A 23332-nucleotide genomic window follows, 5' to 3' on the forward strand; every position below is an offset into this window, starting at 1 on the left:
ATCGACATGGAGGCTAATGCTGAAAGCCGAGTCTGTCCAGTAGCATTTCTGGAATACGTTTTGATTCGCTTTAAGGCCGAGAATGACCGCTCGACAGAAGCCGTGGACACAGGGATAGTCACTGTCACACATGCCAATGTGTAAAGTTGCCCCATGTCCTCATTCAGATTTTTCTGCTTAACTTCTTGCGTCGAGCCATCCCGGATCTGGGATCGTGAATCCTCAAGCTCATGACCATAACGCAACGTTAACTATTCATGAAAATCGCAAATGAAATGAAATTAAGATGCTAGCTCTCAAGCTTAGCCTTTTGTTAACAACACTGTCATCTTAGATTTTGAAAATATGCTTCTCAACCATAGCAAAACAAGCAATTGTGTAACAGCTAGCGCAGCTAGTGTAGCATTTAGCATTAGCATTAGCAGGCAACATTTTCACAAACACCAGAAAATCATTCAAATAAAATCATTACCTTTGAAGAACTTCAGATGTTTTCAATGAGGAGACTCTCAGTTAGATAGCAAATGCTCAGTTTTTCCTGAAAGATTATTTGTTTAGGAGAAATTGCTCCGTTTGGTGCGTCATGTTTGGCTACCAAAAAAAAACGAAAATTCAGTCTTCAAAACGCCAAACTTTTTTTCAAATTAACTCCATAATATCGACTGAAACATGGTAAACGTTGTTTAGAATCAATCCTCAAGGTGTTTTTCACATATCTCTTCATGATATATCGTTCGTTGAAAGCCTCCTCTCTCCTCTCAATCACTGGATGACTGCGTGCAGCTTGTAGATTACGCACCAATTTAGACAAAGGACACCGGGCGGACCCCTGGTAAATGTAGTCTCTTATGGCCAATCTTCCAATGATATGCCTACAAATACGTCACAATGCTGCAGACACCTTGGAGAAAAGATAGAAAGGGCAGGCTCATTCCCGGCGCATTCACAGCCATATAAGGAGACAATGGAAAACAGAGTTTCAAAAATTCTGCCCATTTCCTGGTTGAAGTTTCATCTTGGTTTCGCCTGTAGCATGAGTTCTGTGGCACTCACAGATAATATCTTTGCAGTTTTGGAAACCTTAGAGTGTTTTCTTTCCAAAGCTGCCAATTATATGCATAGTCGAGCATCTTTTCGTGACGAAATATTGCGCTTAAAACGGGCACGTTTTTTTATCCATAAATTAAAAGAGCGCCCCCTATATCCAAGAAGTTAAGGAAATCAAGGAGATCAGAGGGACTTTTCCCTTCAAAATCAGTCATAACATACATTTACAGTCAGTTCTGTTTTGTTTTGTTTTTAGCTTGGATAGGTCGAACAGTGTTCCGTGACTCTCTGTTAAGCTGGAGAGCCTGTGAGCCATTGATAGCGCTCGTAGTTGGAACTTTGAAAGTGGCGAATGAACCCCTTTCCCGCCTGTGACAGGCTTTGTAGCGTCGGGCGACCTCTCCTGACAATGTCTAACTTTTCTTGAAAAGTTTGTCTTGAGAATGGCGTTATAATTATATCCTCGACCAAATCGATATCTTCTCCTTTTTCCGCTATTGTGGGTTAAAAAAAACAGCTTAGTAGTACGCAAATTAATTAGTTTATCAAATTCAGTTTCATAGTTCTGAGGTTTGCATAGACCTGCCCATATAGGACCTGCCTCTCGATATTGGTAATCCAATCAAAAGACGTGCACGCACTACGCCTGCTAGCTGGCTCCTGTGTAACACTGGAACCAGCAAGCAAGCGTACAATAGCCAACTCTAAAGCTGATTGGTTGACACTAAATTTTAATTTCCATTCACTTTAAGCTACAAGCGCCCGCACTGTTGATTCTGAAGGCCTGAGGGTAGATTTGAGACCCCTGGCAACACATGATGGCTGAATATGATTGGATAAAAGATCTAACATAAAGACCAGCCCTCCAAATCTCAACCTGGGGCTGGAAGCAGTGCAACCAAGAGGAAAGCTATGAAATGAAGAGTATAACTCTTACTCTGGGGAATAATTTAATACATATTCTGTGGGAAAATATATTTTCAAAAAAATTATATTCTGATGATGTTTAGGCCAGCAGAGAAGGCCTTGCTGGCCCTGACGGCCCACCACTGCATTAGACAGATATTCAGGTAGCCACCCCGGCACCAATACAATCCACTTTCATTCACAGTCAAAAGGAACTCGATAGAAGATCAAGAGCCATTTCCCCGTTGACCCCTTTCATCTTAGCAATTGCATTATGACACGTACACTACCATTCAAAAGTTTGGGGTCACTTCAAAATGTCATTGTTTTTGAAAGAACAACATGTTTTTTTGTCGATTAAAATAACATCAAATTGATCAGAAATATAGTGTAGACATGGTTAATGTTGTAAATTACATTTATAGCTGGAAACGGCTGATTGTGAATGGAATATCTACATAGGCGTACAGAGGCCCATTATCAGCAACCATCACTCCTGTGTTCCAATGGCACGTTGTGTTAGCTAATCCAAGTTTATCATTTTGAAAGGCTAATTGGTCATTAGAAAACCCTTTTGCAATTATGTTTGCACAGCTGAAAACTGTTGTTTTGATTAAATAAGCAATAAAACTGGCCTTCATTAGACCAGTTGAGTATCTGGAGCATCAGCATTTGTGGGTTCGATTACAGGCTCAAAATGGCCAGAAACAAAGGACTTTCTTCTGAAACTCGTCAGTCTATTCTTGTTCTGAGAAATGAAGGCTATTCCAAGCTAGAAATTGCCAAGAAACTGAAGATCTCATACAATGCTGTGTACAACTCCCTTCACAGAATGGCGCAAACTGGCTCTAACCAGAATAGAAGGAGAAGTGGGAGGCCCCAGTGCACAACTGAGAGGAAAAGTACATTAGAGTGTCTAATTTAAGAAACAGATGCCTCACAAGTCCTCAACTGGCAGCTTCATTAAATAGTACCCACAAAACACCAGTCTCAACGTCAACAGTGAAGAGGCAGAGTTGTAAAGACAAAGCCATATCTCAGACTAGCCAATAAAAATAAAATATTAAGATGGGCAAAAGAACACAGACACTGGGTAGAGGAACTCTGCCTAGAAGGCCAGCAGATATTTCCCGCTGTCACGACTTCCGCAGAAGTCGGTTCCTCTCCTCGTTCGGGCGATGTTCGGCGGTTGACGTTACCGGTTTTCTAGCCATTGCCGATCCACCTTTCATTTTTCCATTTGTCTTGTTTTCCTACACACCTGGTTTCCATTCCCTCAGTATTAGAAGTGTATATAACCCTCTGTTCACCCCCATGTCTGTGTGTGGAATTGTTTGTTGTTTCGTGTATGTGCACGCTAGACTGGCTTGCGCTGGGTTATGTCAACCCATATTGTGTTTAGTGTTCTTAGTACCGTGTGTTTTGTTCGCCAAAATAAAAGGCTCCTTTGGCTACCCAACCTCTGCTCTCCTGCGCCTGACTCCCTTACTGCCAGTTAAGCATACCTATCACCCGCTACAATAGTCATTTACAACATTAACAATGTCTACATTGTATTTCTGATCAATTTGATGTTATTTTAATGGACAAAAAAATGGATTTTCTTTCAAAAACAAGGACATTTCTAAGTGACGCCAAACTTTTGAACGGTAGTGTACATTTCCATTATTGAAGATTATTGTTAATGAATGGTTTCTGAAGCATCAATGCATGTTGTATACTGTACATGGTTTATAAAAGCTTCATTAATACCAAAGTTGTAGTCTGTTTAAAGGGAAACCAATAAGAATAGTTAATCACACGTACTAACTATGGACAGTCTGTCATGGTTTGTCGTAAGAGCGGGACCAAGGCGCAGCGGATATTGAGTTCCACATATTTATTCCAAAGTGAAACTTAAGCCAAAACAACAAATCAAATAAATGAACAACGGAACGTGACTACGTGGTGCACATGCACAAATACAAAATAATATCCCACAAACACAGGCGGGAAAAATAGCTACCTAAATATGATCCCCAATTAGAGACAACGATTACCAGCTGCCTCTAATTGGGAATCATACAAAACACCAACATAGAAAATATAAACTAGAACACAACATAGAAATTATAAACTAGAATTCCCCCTAGTCACACCCTGACCTACTACACCATAGAGAAACAAGGGCGTGACACAGTCAGAATTAGATTATGTTTCAACCCTTCTGGCAACTGCAGAATGGGAGCAGGGCTATGGTGGCATGTTGTAATACCATGTATTGTTCATTGTTTACAATTTTAGGCTAAGCTGTCAGGGGATTTGCTCATAAAATGAACACTGCTCTGCTGCCAATACAATCGTGCCTACAAAATGTGTTCTATTGTTCTAGTTCTATTTTCATTGCTTTGTGTAAGTTGATTTTACCCTTCTCTGGGTAAGTATCATTTTCAATTAAACGTCAAAAAAGGCAAAAAGGCCATTTTTAAACAATGGATGAGCTTTCTTAGTAATCTACTTGAGAACCATTTAGAGTTCAAGTAAAACTTTTGAGAAAGTGAAGCTTTTAGAGAGAGGTTTAGTGCTTTTATATTTAATAATCTCAACCCACCAATTCATATTCATTGTATAGATAGGCACGCTTTATTTTGTCTGGTTTAGCGTCCCAGATAAAGCAAAATATTTTTTGCTCAAATGATTTGAAAAACTAATCATCAGGCGTAGGCAGCTCCATAGGTAAGTGAGTAAACTGAGATATGACTAAGGAGTTAATCAGGGCAATTTTTTCCATAAATAGACAGGTATTTATACCTCTCCATGGTTGCAGAATCTTGTCTATTATTACAAGTTTTCAAGGAGCAGAATTGGTACACTCAGTAAAACAGTCCATCACGAGGGAGACAAATATTAGCAATGGTATCTCACACAGACTTTCCAAAGCCTGCGAGAAAGCTCTCCCTGCTACCACATTTGGTTCGTTGGAAGTTGTGGGAACGAAGCCATACAGTAGGTTTCCTGACGGGTAAAACATTTTTTAAATGTTCTGAGAACAGAAGTGAACATTTAGCCTGTTCTGGTTTTTAGGTTGAAGGCAGGTTCTGAGAACAATTTACTCTGGTTCCTTGAACGTTTTTATGGGAGGTTTTATTAAAAAACACTCTTAGAATGGAAATGATAGGTTATTAACATTTTTTTTATTGTGACTCGGCATCAGTGAGATTCAAACCTAGAATCTTCTGTTCTCTTTACATGGAATTAGTCCACTGCGCCACCATGATGGAGCTAGCACGCCATGTTTTTTACGTATTCAAAACTTTTCAGTTTAGTCTATTCAAAAGACCCCATTTCAAAGGATGCAACCTGAACAGGATAGAGAGAGTTTTGTTGATGCTGAAAACGGAATGCATATTTTTTTAAGTAACATTCTTTGAATGTTCTCTTGTGGTTTTTATGGAAGGTTTTCTTAACGTTCTCGGAAACAATTTGAAAACATTACTTTAAATAGAACTATGAGGAAACCTATAGGTAACGTTATGCTGAAGTACTGAAATTCCCAAAGAAGAACTTTGCTTCTTAATGTTCTTGGAAAAATTTGAGAACATTACTTTAAATAAAACCTTGAGGAAACCTGAAGGAACATGATTTCCTAAGTACTGAAATTCCTACAGTAGGACATTGGTTCTTAACATTCTCTGAACTATTTGAGTACATTCACGATTTTACATTCCTTAAACGTTACCAAATTGAAATACAACGTAACCATGTCTGAACTTTTAGGAAAAGTTCTGTTAAAGTAATGAAATACCAAGAAAAAATATATTTTTTGTCAAGTTACTTAAATGTGCAGAGAATGTTCCAAAGCCAATCAATCCTATCCTGCACCATTCCCAGAAAGTTGTGGAAAGGTTGTAGCAAAATAACCATAGGACAACCACACTCTCACCATACATTATGAAACATATGGTTCTCAGAACGTTATGTGCTAACTCAGTAGCTACCTTTTAAAAAAAACTTCTCAGCCCGTAGAGTGTGACAGTTATTTTGGTGATAGCTTTACTCATGGTTGGCATATAGGTTCCATTTTCACATAAAAAACTGCAGTCAGTTTCACTGAAGTGAACCAGAGCGAATCACATGAAGTCAGAGGTGACAACACCTCTGCTGGACACAGCACTTTTAGGTCATGAGTTGGACTCCCCCATGCCTACTCCTCTGTTCTGCTCTGTTGAATAACTGACTGAGGGCAGAAGGCTGGCTTCCTGTGTTTTCCTTCCTCTCCTCTCCTCTCCACTCTGCACTGTAGTACTCACTCTGGGCTATGTGTAACTCAGATGTTTGTTGGGGGAGTGTGTGTGTGGTGTGTGTGTGTGTGCGTGCATGCGTTCGTGCCAGGGTGGAACGTAAAATTATTTTTGTTCCACTGTTCTGACTAGCAAAATAAAGTTCTGAATTGGTTCTAATCAAAAAAAAGTACAGGTTTATATTGATCCTTTCTGTTTCTTTTTTAACCTATGAAATCAACAGTTTTTTACATTTAGCTCATTAAATTACTTCACCAATCAGTACGGATAGAGCAGGCAAGCTAGTTGTTTACATGCGTGATGGACAGATAAGTGTAGCCTATGGCGCAAGATGTGACTGAAATGTAGTGGGTGGGAAGAACGTGAGAGAGGGTTGGGGAGGAGGCTTGATGCGCTGTGCATCTTGTTATGACATGCATTCTCTGAATTAGAACCACAGAATTGTACCTAGGAGGAGTGGCTTCTATAGAGGAATTTTAAATCCTTTGAGCTAGTTAGCTAACAAGCTTGAGCTAGCTAGCTAACACGCTTGTGTGTGTAGACTGGCACCAGAATGAAAAGTCTTAAAAAGTCCTATTTGTAGTTAATAAATCCAACGTGAAACGTTATAACTTGACCTATAGTAGTATAGTATCCTTAACTAGCTTTGAAAAAGGTAATCCATTCTTCTCTAGCTAATTTAAAATCTCTTTCTCTATTTTCTGAATAAAGCTTGTAATGTTAGTACAGTAGCCTGTGCATTGGAGGGGGAGGGGCAAGTAGCCTAAACATGGACAAACATTGGCAAAGATTTTCAGCTTGCAGGCAGACACCGGAATATGTTTCTGAGTGACAGAGTGAAGGCTTTGCAAAGGCGCTTTGTTGTGTTTTTTTGTATGGATAACTTTCGTTCCCGGTTCCATTTCTGTTCTTTGGATCACTTTCTGTTCCGGTTCTTGGTTCTGTTCCCTGAACCAATTCTAACCCCTAGTTTATGCTCAAATTCATGAGTGGTATGTGCCTTGAGATCTATTTGCTTGAGGTGCAGCTTGTGAGTGACAGAAGTTTCTTTACCCTTTACTTGCTGCAGCTCAGACATTCTTTGTAATTATGGTTTGAGCGTGATTGACAGATCATCATTTTCTGATTCAGCAAAAAATCCCCTCTGGGATGGGTTCTTCTCAGGCTTTTGACATCACGAGTGGAGATTTCCATTCAACTCCACCCAAATTGAGATGAGCAGAAGTAATTTTCTTCAAAGCCAGCAGATAAGTGTCTCATTCAGAGTTGGCAGGAGACACTGTTGAAATATGAGGGAAAATTGAAAAATCGCAGTATTGAACCTTTAAACTGCAAACTGCACTTTTAAAAGTATACATTTTTAAACACATGCGCACTCACTCCTGCCCACTTTGCTTTGGAGAGGAAGAGAGTGATATATGGGAATAATGAGTCAATGACCCCTGGATATATCTGCATGCCAACCTGCCCATGAACCCTGGATACATCTCCATGCCAACCTGCCCATGACCCCTAGGTATACAGTATATCCGTGCCAACCCAAGGCTTTGGGGAGATTTACTTCACACTGTGCCACAGTGAGGCCTGTTGTAAAAATAGAAAAAATACCAAATATCTCTCTCTCTCTTACCACCCCAAACTGCAATGTGTTGGGGCTTTGGGTAGAGACTTAATCATGCTTCTGGATCCTTTTCCAATCAGAGGATAAGGAAGGACAATGAATATATAGGTACTACAACAACTTGGGATATAGGGATAACAAAGACCACAAAGTCTCCATCATTTTGTCACCCTTTCTTTTCTTTTTTCTTTTTACCAACCATGCACTTATTCAAATGGTTTATGAAGTGGGCATTGCTTAACACAGAAGTGTTATGCTTGGGAAAATATTCCTCATGTGTGAAAGATACCTGCTGTGCGTCATCTTCACACCCCACGGCTGTGTCTGAATTGGTTGAGTGAATTAAATTAATTGATGTTGTACTGTATTGGCCAGCTGCAGTGATGATGTGTGGTGATTATACAGCATTAGAGTGCATTACTATACAACCACGGCTAAGATGTTGCCAAACATGCCAATTATGTGAATGTCAGTCATAAGAAGAACTTTTCATGAATGTACGCTTGTGTTGCACTATCAAGGCTGACACAATTTTAGTGAAGATAGATTTGTCAAATATTCTGCCAGCTTATTACTATGGAAGACTGCATGCATTCTTAGAAAATTACCATGAAAAAGCAACCGGTTTTGTCAGACAGTTCCATTACTATCCACCGCAGAATAGTAATTTAACACTTGAGAAAGATTCCACATTTAGCTCATCCTGTGTTTAAGCTGAAGGTTATGCCAGAACATGCTTCTGACACAGAGTATCATTTTGTTGTGATAATGAATAACAGTTAAGAGACATAGAGGATAAAGAATGTTTCAAGTGCAGCTCCTTGTGACACACTCTGAATTCTCCTTCCATCAACAAGGACACCAGAAAAGCAAACAAGCAAGCAGATGAGGTTACATAAAACCCCATTAATGTTCTTAAGCAGATGAGGCTATTTTGAGTGTACTGGCTCTACGCAAGATCAGGCTCCTGTGTGTGTTTTTTCTTTTAAATTCTTGCTTCTTCCTCTCTTCACGGATTATTGCTTTCCAATTTCAACACATTACGAAATGCAGGTCACAAATTTAGAGTGTCTCGTGTCGGAAACCTCAGAGGAGGGATGGGGGGAGCGGGGTCTTAGATTAGTCTCCCCCTCTTCTCCTCTTCTCTGTGTGGGTGTGTGGGCCCTGAAATACATTTTTTCCTCAATGAAGGGCCTCAGGCAGGACCTGCTGTGCTTTTCTAGTAGCCTGCAGGCTCTTCACACACAACCGACCACAGAAAGAATGGGCGGTTTGGGTTTTTGAAATACGGCCTGCATGAGTTTCATTTAGCCATCCTTGCAACATTTTTTTCCGCCAACAATTTGGCTCGCGGGTGATTTTATGTGCCCCCCCACAAGAGGTCGACCGATTATGATTTTTCAACGCCGATACCGATACCGATTATTGGAGGTCCAAAAAAGCCGGTACCGATTAATCGGACGATTGTTTTATTTTATTTGTAATAATGACAATTACAACAATACTGAATGAACACTTATTTTAACTTAATATAATACATCAATAAAATCAATTTAGCCTCAAGTAAATAATGAACCATGTTCAATTTTGTTTAAATAATGCAAAAACAAAGTGTTGGAGAAGAAAGTAAAAGTGCAATATGTGCTATGAAAGAAAGCTAACGTTTCAGTTTCATGAGAACATATGAAAGCTGGTGGTTCCTCTTAACATGAGTCTTCAATATTCCCAGGTAAGAAGTTTTAGGTTGTAGTTATTATAGGAATTATATGACTATTTCCTTCTATACCATTTGACTATTGGATGTTCTTATAGGCACTTTAGTATTGCCAGTATAGCTTCCGTCCCTCTAGTTAGCGCACGCTAACTAGCCAGCCATTTCACTTCGGTTACACCAGCCTCATCTCCGGAGTTGATAGGCTTGAAGTCATAAACAGGGCAATGCTTGACGCACAACGAAGAGCTGCTGGCAAAACGCAGGAAAGTGCTGTTTGAATGAATGTTTACGCGCCTGCTTCTGCCTACCTCCGCTCAGTCAGATACTTAGATACTTGTATGCTCAGTCAGATTATATGCAACGCAGGACACGCTAGATAATATCTAGTAATGTCATCAACCATGTGTAGTTAACTAGTGATTATGATTGATAGTTTTTTTATAATATAAGTTTAATGCTAGCTAGCAACTTACCTTGGCTTACTGCATTTAACAGTTAACAGTTAACAGTTAACCCACAGTTGCAGTTAACCCACCGTTCCGAGGCCATCATTACAAATAAGAATGTGTTCTTATTAACTGACTTGCCTAGTTAAATAAAGCAAATCGGCGCCCAAAAATACCGATTTCCGATTGTTATGAAAACTTCAAATCGGCCCTAATTAATAAGCCATTTCGATTAATCGGTCGACCTCTACCCCAAAGTTAAAAATAAATAAATACAATTGCATTGTTGGACCTCAAATCAGCTCCAAGGGATTTAATTTTGGAAATCTGTTCCAAAGTATTGCTACTCATAACAGAGATACAGGTAACTTTTTTTTATAAAAATTGTTATTTCACATTTGTTTAGCCAGGTAGGCCAGTTGAGAACAAGTTCTCATTTACAAATGCAACCTGGCCAAGATAAAGCAAAGCAGTGCGACAAAAATAACAGCACAGAGTTACACATGGGATAAACAAACATACAGTCAATAACACTATAGAAAAGTCTATGTACAGTGTGTGCAAATGTAGTACGATTAGGGAGGTAAGGCAATAAATAGGCAATAGAGGTGAAATAATTACAATTTAGGATTAACACTGGAGTGATAGATGTGCAGATGATGATGGGCAAGTAGAGATACTGGGGTGCAAAATAGCCAAAAATAAATAACAATATGGGGATGAGATAGTTGGGTATGCTATTTACAGATGGGCTGTGTACAGGTGTGGCCAAAAGTTTTGAGAATTACACAAATATGAATTTTCACAAAGTCTGCTGCCTCAGTTTGTATGATGGCAATTTACATATACTCCAGAATGTTATGAAGAGTGATCAGGTGAATTGTAATTAATTGAAAAGTCCCTCTTTGCCTTGCAAATTAACTGAATCCCCCAAAAACATTTACACTGCATTTCAGCCCTGCCAGAAAAGGACCAGCTGACATCATGTCAGTGATTCTCTCGTTAACACAGATGTGAGTGTTGACGAGGACAAGGCTGGAGATCACTCTGTGATGCTGATTGAGTTCGAATAACAGACTTGAAGCTTCAAAAGGAGGGTGGTGCTTGGAATCATTGTTCTTCCTCTGTCAATCATGGTTACCTGCAATGAAACATGTGCCGTCATCATTGCTTTGCACAAAAAGGGCTTCACAGGCAAGGATATTGCTGCCAGTAAGATTGTACCTAAATCAACCATTTATCGGATCATCAAGAACTTCAAGGAGAGCGGTTCAATTGTTGTGAAGAAGGCTTCAGGGTGCCCAAGAAAGTCCAGCAAGTGCCAGGACCGTCTCTTAAAGTTGATTCAGCTGCAGGATTGGAGCACCACCAGTACAGAGCTTGCTCAGGAATGACAGCAGGCAGGTGTGAGTGCATCTGCACGCAGAGTTAGGCAAAGACTTTGAGGATGGCCTGGTGTCAAGAAGGGCAGCAAAGAAGCCACTTCTCTCCAGGAAAAACATCAGGGACAGACTGATATTCTGCAAAAGGTACAGGGATTGGACTGCTGAGAACTGGGGGAAAAGTAATTTTCTCTGATGAATCCCCTTTCCGATTGTTTGGGGTATCCGGAAAAAGCTTGTCTGGAGAAGACAAGACAAGCTCTACAATCAGTCCTGTGTCATGCCAACAGTAAAGCATCCTGAGACCATTCATGGTAGGGTTGCTTCTCAGCCAAGGGAGTGGCTCACTCACAATTTTGCCTAAGAACACAGCCATGAATAAAGAATGGTACCAAAACATCCTCTGAGAGCAACTTCTTCCAACCATCCAGGAACAGTTTGGTGACAAACAATGCCTTTTCCAGCATGATGGAGCACCTTGCCAGAAGGCAAAAGTGATAACTAAGTGGCTCGGGAAACAAAACATCGATATTTTGGGTCCATGGCCAGGAAACTCCCCAGACATTAATCACATGGAGAACTTGTGGTCAATCCTCAAGAGGCGGGTGGACAAACAAAAACCCACAAATTCTGACAAACTCCAAGCATTGATTATGCAAGAATGGGCTACCATCAGTCAGGATGTGGCCCAGAAGTTATTTGACAGCATGCCAGGGCGGATTGCAGAGGTCTTGAAAAAGAAGGGTCAACACTGCAAATATTGACTCGTTGCATCAACTTCATGTAATTGTCAATAAAAGCTTTTGACACTTGTGAAATTATTCCATTGTAACATCTGACAAAAATATCTAAAGACACTGAAGCAGCAAACTTTGTGAAAATTAATATTTGTGTCATTCTCAAAACTTTTGGCCCGGACTGTACAGGTACAGTGATCGGTAAGCTGCTCTGACAGCTGATGCTTAAAGTTAGAGAGGGAGATACAAGACTCCAGCTTCAGTGATTGTTCCAGTCATTGGCAGCAGAGAACTAGAAGGAAAGGCTGCCAAAGGTGGTGTTGGCTTTGGGGTTGACCAGTGAAATATACCTGCTGGAGCTCGTGCTACGGGTGGGTGTTGCTATGGTGACCAGTGAGATGTGATAAGACGGGGCTTTACCTAGCCAAGACTTATAGATGACCTGGAGCCAGTGGGTTTGGCAACAAATATGTAGCGAGGGCCAGCCAACAAGAGCATACAAGTCGCAGTGGTGGGTAGTATATGGGGCTTTGGTGACAAAACGGATGGCACTGTGATAGACTACATCTAATTTGCTGAGTAGACTGTTGGAGGCTAGGATCGGTAGGATAGTCAGTTTTATGAGGGTATGTTTGGCAACATGAGTGAAGGAGGCTTTGTTGCAAAATAGGAAGCCGATTCTAGATTTAATTTTGGATTGGAGATGCTTAATGTGAGTCTGGAAGGAGAGTTTACAGTCTAACCAGACACCTAGGTATTTGTAGTTGTCTACATATTCTAATTCAGAACGTCCAGAGTACTGATGCTAGTCTGGCGGACGGGTGCGGGCAGCAATTGGTTGAAGAGCATGCATTTAGTTTTACTAGTATTTAAAAGCAGTTGGAAGCCATAGAAGGAGTGTTGTATGGCATTGCAGCTCGTTTGGAGGTTTGCCCAACGCTGTGTCCAAAGAAGGGTCAGATGTATATACAGAACTTTGTCGTCTGCTTCCAAAACTTCCAAAATAAAGGAATCATAAAGTGTCTTAATGGAATGGTGGACCACCACAAGCCATAACAGATACACTGCACCTTGACAAGTGTCTGGAACTCTAGTGAAGGGATGCGTCACCATTCTTCCATGGGAAATTCCCATCATTTGGTGTTTTGTTGACGGTGGTGGAAAATGCTGTCTCAGGCGCTGCTCCAGAAACTCAAGTGTTCAATTGGGTTGAGATCTGGTGACAGAGAAGACCATGGCATATGGTTTACATCATTTTCATGCTCATCAAGACCATTCATTCAAACCATTGACTTCCTATTGTGTTCCCATAGCCATGGTAGCCAAAATAATGGCCTGCCCAGCATGTTAATACATAATGGCATGTTAATTGCTTAGTTAACTCAGGAACCACACCTGTGTGGAAGAACCTACTTTCAATCAAATCAAATACATGTTATTTCTCACGTGCCGAATACAACAGGTGTCAATCTTACAGTGAAGTGCTTACAAGCCCTTAACCAACAATGCAGTTAAGAAAAATATGTTTTCAGAAAGTATTTACTAAAATAAACAAAAGACAAAGAAAATGTGCAAATAGTCCGGGTAGCCATTTGAATACTTGTTCAGGAGTCATATGGCTTGGGGGTAGAAGCTGAAGCCATTTGGACCTAGACTTGGCACTCTGGTACCGCCTGCCGTGCGGCAGCAGAGAGAACAGTCTATGACTAGGGTGGCTGGAGACTTTGGCAATTTTTAGGGCCTTCTCTGACCCCGCCTGGTATAGAGGTCCTGGATGGCAGGAAGCTTGGCCCCAGTGATGTACTGGGCTGTACCCACAACCCTATGTAGTGCCTTGCGGTCAGAGGCCGAGCAGTTGCCATACCAAGGTGGGATGCAACCAGCCAGGATGCTCTTGATGGTGCTAGTATATCTTTTTGAGGATCTGAGAACCCATACTAAATATTTTCAGTCTCCCGAGGGGGAATAGGTTTTGTCATGCCCTCTTCACGACTGTCTTGGTGTGTTTGGACAATGATAGTTCGTTGGTGATGTGGACACCAAGGAACATTAAGCTTTCAACCTGCTCCACTACAGCCCCATTGCTGAGAATGGGGGCATGCTCAGTCCTCCTTTTCCTGTAGTCCACAATCACCTCCTTTGTCTTGATTACGTTGAGGGAAATGTTGTCATCTCAGAGAACACACTGCCAGTTCTCTGACATCCTCCCTATAGGCTGTCTCATCATTGTTGGTGATCAGGCCCACCACTGTTGTACCGTCAGCAAACTTAATGATGGTGTTGAAGTCGTGCTTGGCCATGCAATCATTGGTGAAGAGGAAGTACAGGAGGTGAAGAGGGAGTACACGATGGGATTAAACACACACCACTGAGGGGCCCCCGTGTTGAGGATAGAGGACTCTGGTGGTCTGCTTGAAACATGTTGGTATATCAGACTCGGTCAGGGACAGGTTGAAAATGTCAGTGAAGTGACTTGCCAGTTGGTCAGCGCATGTCCTGGTAATTCGTCACTGGTATAACCTGCTTTAGTTTTAGCTTGTAAGCAGGAATCAGGAGGATAGAGTTATGGTCAGATTTGCCAAATGGAGGGCGAGGGAGAACTTTCTACATGTCCCTGTGTCTCTTGGTAAACCGTTTGGTCTACAGCTTATCATGAGATACTCTATCTTAGGCGATCAAAACCTCGAGACTTCCTTAATATTCGATTTTGTGCGGCAGCTGTTATTTAAAAATAGACACAGACCCCCACCCCTTGTCTCACCGAAGCAGGTGTTCTATTTTGCCGATGCACCGAAAACCCAGCCAACTGTATGTTATCCATGTAGTCGTTCAGCCACGACTCGGTGAAACATAAGATATTATAGTTTTTAATGTCCCATTAGTAGGATAGTCTTGATCCATTTTATTATCCAATGATTGCACGTTGGCTAATAGGACGGATGGAAGATGCGGATTACTTACACACTGATGGCTCCTTACAAGGCACCCCGACCTACATCTCCAATATCTCCCTCTCTTCTTCATGCGAATGACTGGGATTTAGGCCATGTCGGGGTCGTAAATCCTTCCCGTCCAGCTCGTTAAGAAATAATCTTTGTCCAGTACGAGTTGAGTAATTGCTGTCCTGATATCCAGAAGCTCTTTTCAGTCATAAGAGACGTAGGCAGAAACATTATGTACAAAATAAGTTACAAATAACGTGAAAAAACACACACAATAGCACAATTGGTAAGGAGCCCTTTAAACAGCAGCCACCTCCTGCGGTACCATCTCAGATATACAATACACTTTGTATCCCTCGTTTTCGCGTGTTTCCATTATTTTGGCAGCTACCTGTATATGTGATTGTATACAAATGTAAGCAAGGTTTAAAATTGTGTTTTAGTCAAATATTATATATGCTTGGGCTTCTTACGGACAATTTGCAGTCTACAAATGATTTGTAATTATCTTCCGGACCCCTGACCATTCGCTCAAGAACAAATTGGCCCGCAGCTGAATCTAGTTGATGACTCCTGGCCTATAGGGATATTTATGTGTCTACTGCATATGTTTCCCTAGGTATGTAAATAGCCAGGGTATTCAGAAGGGAAAGGGTGCAATACATGGGAATATATTCTTTATAGCCTACATGACATAATGTACATTAATGTTTGTACTTCAGGTTCAATGGAACCAGTCCTGAAAGTTATAACTACGTTGATTGTTCATTATACTGTACATCAGGGAATAGTGTATATAAATAACATGTAAAATATGTGCATAAAACCAACATATAAAATGAATGCAGTATTTTATGATGCTGAGACTGGGAGTATGTCTGATTAGTCAATTAATTTGATAAATTAACATACTTTTTAATTCAGTGAACAGCATAGAAGGGCACTATTGGGAACTTGGGGATATTGTCAGCCTTTTTGTGTGGGAGATAGGCTGACTGATGCTAGACACTAGATACAGTGTCTGCCTATGTTTCCCTCGTCTCAAGTCGACAGTGAAATTCACATCAGTATTAAACTTATGTCATCTGTCTTTCACATAACAATTGGTTTTACCCCAGTTCCAGAAATAGACTGACTAGACTTGTTTTCTCTTTATTTATTTCTCTTTTCCTGTTCAGGTGTTGACCATCTGGGCTGTGGTGATTTCCGGGACAACGGCTGACCTGACCTGCGATACACTGCTACTGCTGTCCACCAATCTCACTGGTGAGGCCCTCCTCCAATCGTATAAGGACAGTTTTCTATGTGGGCAGGAAATATGGTGGAGGAACATTTTTGATGGTCTATCATGTTAAATAGGGAGTTTAATCATTCTGAGTTCTTCCCATCATGGAATAGGCACTGGTGGAATACTGTACATAGGCAACAACAGTCATTATTTGTCAGTCCACAGCATCAGTGGGAAACAGGAATGCAATTGGGCAAGAATGTGTTCCCAATCGAAGTCCATGTGCACTCTATAGTCCCAATCACCTATGATGACTTTTTGGAATGGGGGGGGGGGGCTGAACACACTGATTCTGCTTCTCATTAAGAAAAATAAGGTTTGGTTCTTGTAGGTATGGTTTGAGGTGGATGTGTTGTGTTCACTATATTGTACCTTGGTAGTTATTGTTGTTTGTCCTTATTGAGTCACGGTAGCAAAACAATTCCCTCGGTGTAGTCTGAATTAATTAAGATAAATCAAGAAATATATAAGTAACTTAAAAGTTTTGCAGAAGAGGTCTTAGTCACGCAATTTGACATCTAGCTAAAGTGTGTGGTGCAGTATTTCGCAAGTATTGTTTTTTGCATGGAAACTAGAAGTACACTGCAGTATCGAGTCAGCTGCTACTACGCTCGAGACTGATTTCTGAGAACATGTCTACAACTTCAGGAAGCTGTCGAACTATCGTGAAAAAAAGCACAAGCAACAGTACACACTGTTTACCAGTGCATAAAATCACTAGCTAATTCCGTCTCTGTGGTTGTCTATAAAGCTAGCTAGTAGCTAGAAGGCACTTTGAGCAGGTAGGCAAAGTTAGCTAAATCAGCTTATCAAGCAAAAGCTTATCAAGTCACTGGCGAGTGGCAAAGAGCTTTGGTGTCTTTTAGTTTTTACAACTTTCTCACTATCTATTACCAGAGTGTGTGTCTCTCTGGGGAGTGTTTCATAGGGAATCATGTTACTAAACATGTTGCGGTGGGACACAAGGTGCTCGCTAATGGGTTCTGAATTTTTAAATATTGAATCATAGCAGGTGGGATGCATGTGCGCATTGTCTCCATTTGTAATTTTGCCCAAAACAGTGGTAGACTCGAGTGATTACTATCAAACACATCAGCAAGTTTCCACACAATAAGTTTAGGGGCCAAGTGGTCTTTCAACATAACATTGGTGACGTGTTGTCTTATGTAAACAAGTCCCAGGCACTCTGTAATGTGGGCAGGTCTGTCACTGTCTGTGTGTTCTATCAAATGATTAGATTGAGTGCAATCAGCATAGCTGTTTCTCCGTGGATGACAATTCTCCGTAGGCGTTACCATCCGTGTGAATGGGCAAGTAGGCATGATCGAAATCAAAACCCAACCCTCAAATATCTAATAGATCTAGGAACGTAACAGCTTCCATAAATCTCGCAAATCTCAGTTTTGGAAGATACTGACTTTATGACCATAATTATGCTATATACACTTTGTAGTACATGTTTTTAACAATAATCAATGTTTCTGACTATTATCGATGCAACATAGGCCATTGTCAACCAGAGAAATAAAAAATATTTTTATTTCATTTTTTTTGGCTAGTTGCTCTTTAAGACTTTCCTAGAGTGAGCTATACAGTATACAGTACAGTAGCTTTGTTCAGAGAGCACTTGAGATATTTCAGATGAAATTGTGTTGAGGTGAAAGGAAGACACTCCGAGATGAAATTGGGATGAGACGAAAGTACCCCGACATGCACTCAGATATAAGGGGTTGTTGTGAGATGTGCTATTACCTCTGTCAGTAGTGCCATTCTTATTGTTCACAGATGGTTCAATTGGCCCATCACAAATCGCAGTTCACCCTTCAGTTATAAAAAGACATTGGATGTGTCATCAATGGCACCCTATTGGCTTTAAAGTACACTAATTTTGACTAGGGCCCATAGAGCTCTGGATAAAGTAGTGCATAACAGTAAATGGGCTCCCAAGTGGTGCAGCGGTCTAAGGCACTGCCTCTCAGAGGCGTCACTACAGTACCTGGTTTGAATCCAGGCTGTACCACATCTGGCCGTGATTGGGAGTCACATAGGGCGGCGCACAATAGGCCCAGCATCGTCCGGGTTAGGCCGTCATTGTAAATAAGAATTTGTTCTTAACTGACTTGCTTAGTTAAATAAAGGTTACATTTTAAAATATAAGGAATAGGGTCAAAATTAGTGCACTATAGAGTGAATAGGGTGCCATTTCAGACACAGGCATTGTCTGAAGTTGACTTGACTACATGACAAAGGTGTGGGCAGGAGATTTCCATAGGCTGTGGGATCTTTTTGCATGAACAGTTTATCAAGACTGTCTAATCGTCTGTGGTGGTGATGGGACTTAGAGTTGCACCTCAGTTACCCTCCGTATCAATCTAGGAGTAGTCTGTGATGATTGCATATTCTTTTCCATAAGGATTAGTCCTCCCACCCCTCGCACCCTTCACCCCTCACTTTCACTTCAAAGGCCAATCAAAAAGATTGTGTGGAGCGATTGCTCTGTGCTGTATGTGTATACGCAGTGTGTTTGAGGACATTGGTGGAGCTCAGATCTGATAAGATCTATGATGGATTATCTCTAAATTATCAGAAACTGCATGGGGAAGAGAAGTCAGGTCATGGAGCACACTTCGTAGGCCCGTCTTTATGGCTTCCAACTCTATGAGGGTTTGAATGACAAGATTCAAGACTCATTTGACCTGTAATGAAACAACAGTTTGACCTGTAGCACAAACCTTCAGACAGGTGTACAGTTGGCTATACAGAGGGCTATGAAAGGAGAAGAGCTTAATCATCGAAGCATCGAGAAAATCATGTCAAGCACATTATCTAGTCATATCAAGGATGAAATCATCCATATCTCTCACTCACCATGATAGTGTTCATAATGGGATTCAATGTGAATATTTATCTTTATCACTTCTTTGATTCCTTTTTACCCAGTCTGTTAAAAGATGGTTAGGAGAAAGGATGCCAAATATATTTCCTCTACAGTCGTGGCCAAAAGTTTTTGAGAATGACAGAATCACAAAGTTTGCTGCTTCAGTGTCTTTAGATATTTTTGTCAGATGTTACTATGGAATACTGAAGTATAATTGCAAGCATTTCATAAGTGTCAAGGCTTTTATTGACTATTACATGAAGTTGATGCAAAGAGTCAATATTTGCAGTGTTGACCCTTCTTTTTCAAGACCTCTGCAATCCGCCCTGGCATGCTGTCAATTCGTCTGACTAATTAACTTCTGGGCCACATCCTGACTGATGGCAGCCCATTCTTGCATAATCAATGCTTAGAATTTGTCAGAATTTGTGGGTTTTTGTTTGTCCACCCGCCTCTTGAGGATTGACCACAAGTTCTCAATGTGATTAAGGTCTGGGGAGTTTCCTGGCCATGGACCCAAAATATTGATGTTTTGATCCCCGAGCCACTTAGTTATCACTTTTGCCTTTTGGCAAGTGGCTCCATTATGCTGGAAAAGGCATTGTTTGTCACCAGACTGTTCCTGGATGGTTGAGAGAAGTTGCTCTCAGAGGATGTGTTGGTACCATTCTTTATTCATGGCTGTGTTCTTAGGCAAAATTGTGAGTGAGCAAACTCCCTTAGGTGAGAAGCTACCCCACACATGAATGGTCTCAGGATGCTTTACTGTTGGCATGACACAGGACTGATGGTAGCGCTCACCTTGTCTTCTCCAGACAAGCTTTTTCCGGATGCCCCAAACAATCGGAAAGGGGATTCATCAGAGAAAATTACTTTTCCCCAGTCCTCAGCGGTCCAATCCCTGTACATTTTGCAGAATATCATTCTGTCCCTGATGTTTTTCCTGGAGAGAAGTGGCTTCTTTGCTGCCCTTCTTGATACCAGGCCATCCTCCTTCACCTCATTGTTCATGCAGATGCACTCACACCTGCCTGCTGCCATTCCTGAGCGAGCTCTGTACTGGTGGTGCCCCGATCCTGCAGCTGAATCAACTTAAGGAGAAGGTCCTGGCGCTTACTGGACTTTCTTGGGCTCCCTGAAGCCTTCTTCACAACAATTGAACTGCTCTCCTTGAAGTTCTTGATGATCCGATAAATGGTTGATTTAGGTGCAATCTTACTGGCAGCAATATCCTTGCCTGTGAAGCCCTTTTTGTGCAATGCAATGATGACGGCATGTGTTTCCTTGCAGGTAACCATGATTGCAGAGGAAGAACAATGATTCTAAGCACCACCCTCCTTTTGAAGTTTCCAGTCTGTTATGTGTGTGCAACGCACAAAAATAACAATCAATCAGTATGACAGAGTGATCTCCAGCCTTGTCCTCGTCAACACTCACACCTGTGTTTACGAGAGAATCACTGACATGTCAGCTCATCCTTTTCTAGCAGGGCTGAAATGCAGTGGAAATGTTTTTTTTTAGGATTCAGTTCATGTGCATGACAAAGAGGGACTTTGCAATTAATTGCATTTCATCTGATCACTCTTCATAACATTCTGGAGTATATGCAAATTTCCATCATACAAACTGAGGCTTTGAAATTAATATTTGTGTCATTCTCAAAACCTTTGGCCACGACTGTACACTTCATCATACATAGGTTATAGGTTATTTTGTGTCTTTTTCAGAGGAAAAGGTCAGAAATATTGCTGGATTTAGAGTTCACAAATAAAGAAATGTAACCTTTTCTTTCTTCAACTGTCATTCTCATGTCATGGGGTCACCACCTTCTTCTAGAGAACTCTTGGGAAATCAATAATGAAAAAGTTCTGAGATGACACACGACGAATGGGAACATAGTCTGCCCGGCCCACCTCTGTCAGCCATCAGAGTTGTTTTTTCCTTGTCTTTTCAACTTCTACATGAAAGGGGAAAACACATCTTAGGGATGGGCATGAATGACAAATTACAATGACAAAATACTACTCCAAAATACCCTAAAAACCAATGTATTAAAATAAAATATTATACTTTTGCAAAGTATTGTATTTAGTTAAAATACATGTATTCTGTATTCTTAAATACAAAATTACATCTGCAAGTAGCCAGCCAAACAGCAACAACATTCTCAGTAAAAGTTACAGAAACGTCTTACTTGCTATGACTGTGATATGTTGGTGTTACTCTACCTTAGTTGAATGCACTGTTACTCTGGATAAGAGTGTCTTCTAAAGGTATATGTGAAAAGTAACGACTGAAAAGCACACTGGGTATTGTCATAGGTCTAGTTTCAAATCGATTGTTTTAGATATACAGTGCATTCGGAAAGTATTCAGACTCTTTGACTTTTTACACATTTTTGTTCATGTTACTGGCTTATTCTATAATGGATAAAAAATTGATGTAAAATCCTAATCTATCTACACACAGTACCTCATAATGACAAAGCAATTTTTTGGGCTGGGGACATATCAAATTTACTTAAGTATTCAGACCCTTTGTTGAAGCACCTTTGGCAGCGATTACAACATCCAGTCTTCTTGGGTATGACGCTACAAGCTTTGCACATCTGTATTTGGGGAGTTTCTCCCACTGTTTTCTGCAGATCCTCTGAAGCTCTGTCAGATTGCATGTCGGAGCGTCGCTGCAGAGCGATTTTAAGGTCTTTCCAGTGATGTTCGATCGGGTTAAAGTCTGGGCTCTGGCTGGGCCACTCAAGGACATTCGGAGACTTGTCCTGAAGCCACTATTGCGTTGTCTTGGCTGTGTGCTTAGGGTCATTGTTCTGTTGGAAGGTGAACCTTTGCTCTTGTCTGAGGTCCTGGGCTCTCTGGAGCAGGTTTTCATGAAATATCTCTCTGTACTTTGCTCCGTTCATCTTTCCGTTGTTCCTGACTAGTCTCCCAGTCCCTGCCGCAAAAAACATCCCCACATCGTGATGCTGCCACCACTATGCATCACCGTCGGGATGGTGCCAGGTTTCCTCCAAATGTGATGCTTGGCATTTAGGCCATAGAGTTCAATCTTGGTTTCATCAGAGAATCTTGTTAATGCCTTTTTGGCAAACTCCAAGCTGGCTGTCATGTGGCTTCTGTCTGGACACTCTGCCATAAAGGCCTGTAGAGATGGTTGTCCTTCTGGAAGGTTCTCCCATCTCCAAAGAGGAATCTGGAGCTCTGTCAGAGTGACTATCGGGTTCTTGATCACCTCCCTGACCAAAGCCCTTCTCCTCCTAATTCTTAGTCTGGCCAGGGGGGCCAAGTCTAGGAAGAGTTTTGCTGGTTCCAAATGTATTTTATTTAAGAATGATTGAGGCCACAGTGTTCTTGTGGAGCTTCAATGCTGCAGAAATGTTTTGGTACCCTTCCCCATATCTTTGCCTCGACACAATCCTGTCTCGGAGCTATACGGACAATTCCTTCGACCTCATGGCTTGGTTTTTGCTCTGACATGCACTGTCAACTGTGTTGCCTTATATAGACAGATGTGTGCCTTTCCAAATAATGTCCAATCAATTGAATTTACCACAGGTGGACTCCAATCAAGTTAGAAACAGGAAACAGGATGCGCCTGAGCTCAATTTCGAGTCTCATAGCAAAGGGTCTGAATACTCATGTAAATAAGGTATTTCTGTTTTTAAGTTGTATTACTGTCACGTTCTGACCTTTATTTCCTTTGTTTTGTATTTATTTAGTATGGTAAGGGCGTGAGTTGGGTGGGCAGTCTATGTTTGTTTTTCTATAATTTGGGTATTTCTATGTTTCGGCCTAGTATGGTTCTCAATCAGAGGCAGGTGTCATTAGTTGTCTCTGATTGAGAATCATACTTAGGTAGCCTGGGTTTCACTGTGTGTTTGTGGGTGATTGTTCCTGTCTCTGTCTTTGCACCAGATAGGACTGTTTAGGGTTTCACACGTTCCATGTTTATTGTTTTGTAGTGTTCATGTGTACATTTACATATTAAAAGGAACCATGGACACTTACCACGCCGCATATTGGTCTTCTGATCCGTTTCGCCTCTCCTCTTCGGAAGAAGAGGAGGAAATCCTTGAC

The 23332-nt window shown here is 41.1% G+C and overlaps 1 protein-coding gene across 1 annotated transcript in view; it reads left to right on the forward strand.

The window, feature by feature from the left end:
* Nucleotides 1-23332, forward strand: part of LOC112225893 (corticotropin-releasing factor receptor 1-like) — a 162467-nt gene that overhangs the window by 44109 nt on the left and 95026 nt on the right. Inside the window, exon 2 of the mRNA XM_024390012.2 lies at nt 16254-16341. Within this exon, the coding sequence (XP_024245780.1) occupies nt 16254-16341 (88 nt within the window). The remainder of the gene's footprint in view (nt 1-16253; nt 16342-23332) is intronic.

Source organism: Oncorhynchus tshawytscha, linkage group LG27 (genome assembly GCF_018296145.1).
Source record: "Oncorhynchus tshawytscha isolate Ot180627B linkage group LG27, Otsh_v2.0, whole genome shotgun sequence".
In the NCBI taxonomy this organism is placed as follows: domain Eukaryota; kingdom Metazoa; phylum Chordata; class Actinopteri; order Salmoniformes; family Salmonidae; genus Oncorhynchus; species Oncorhynchus tshawytscha.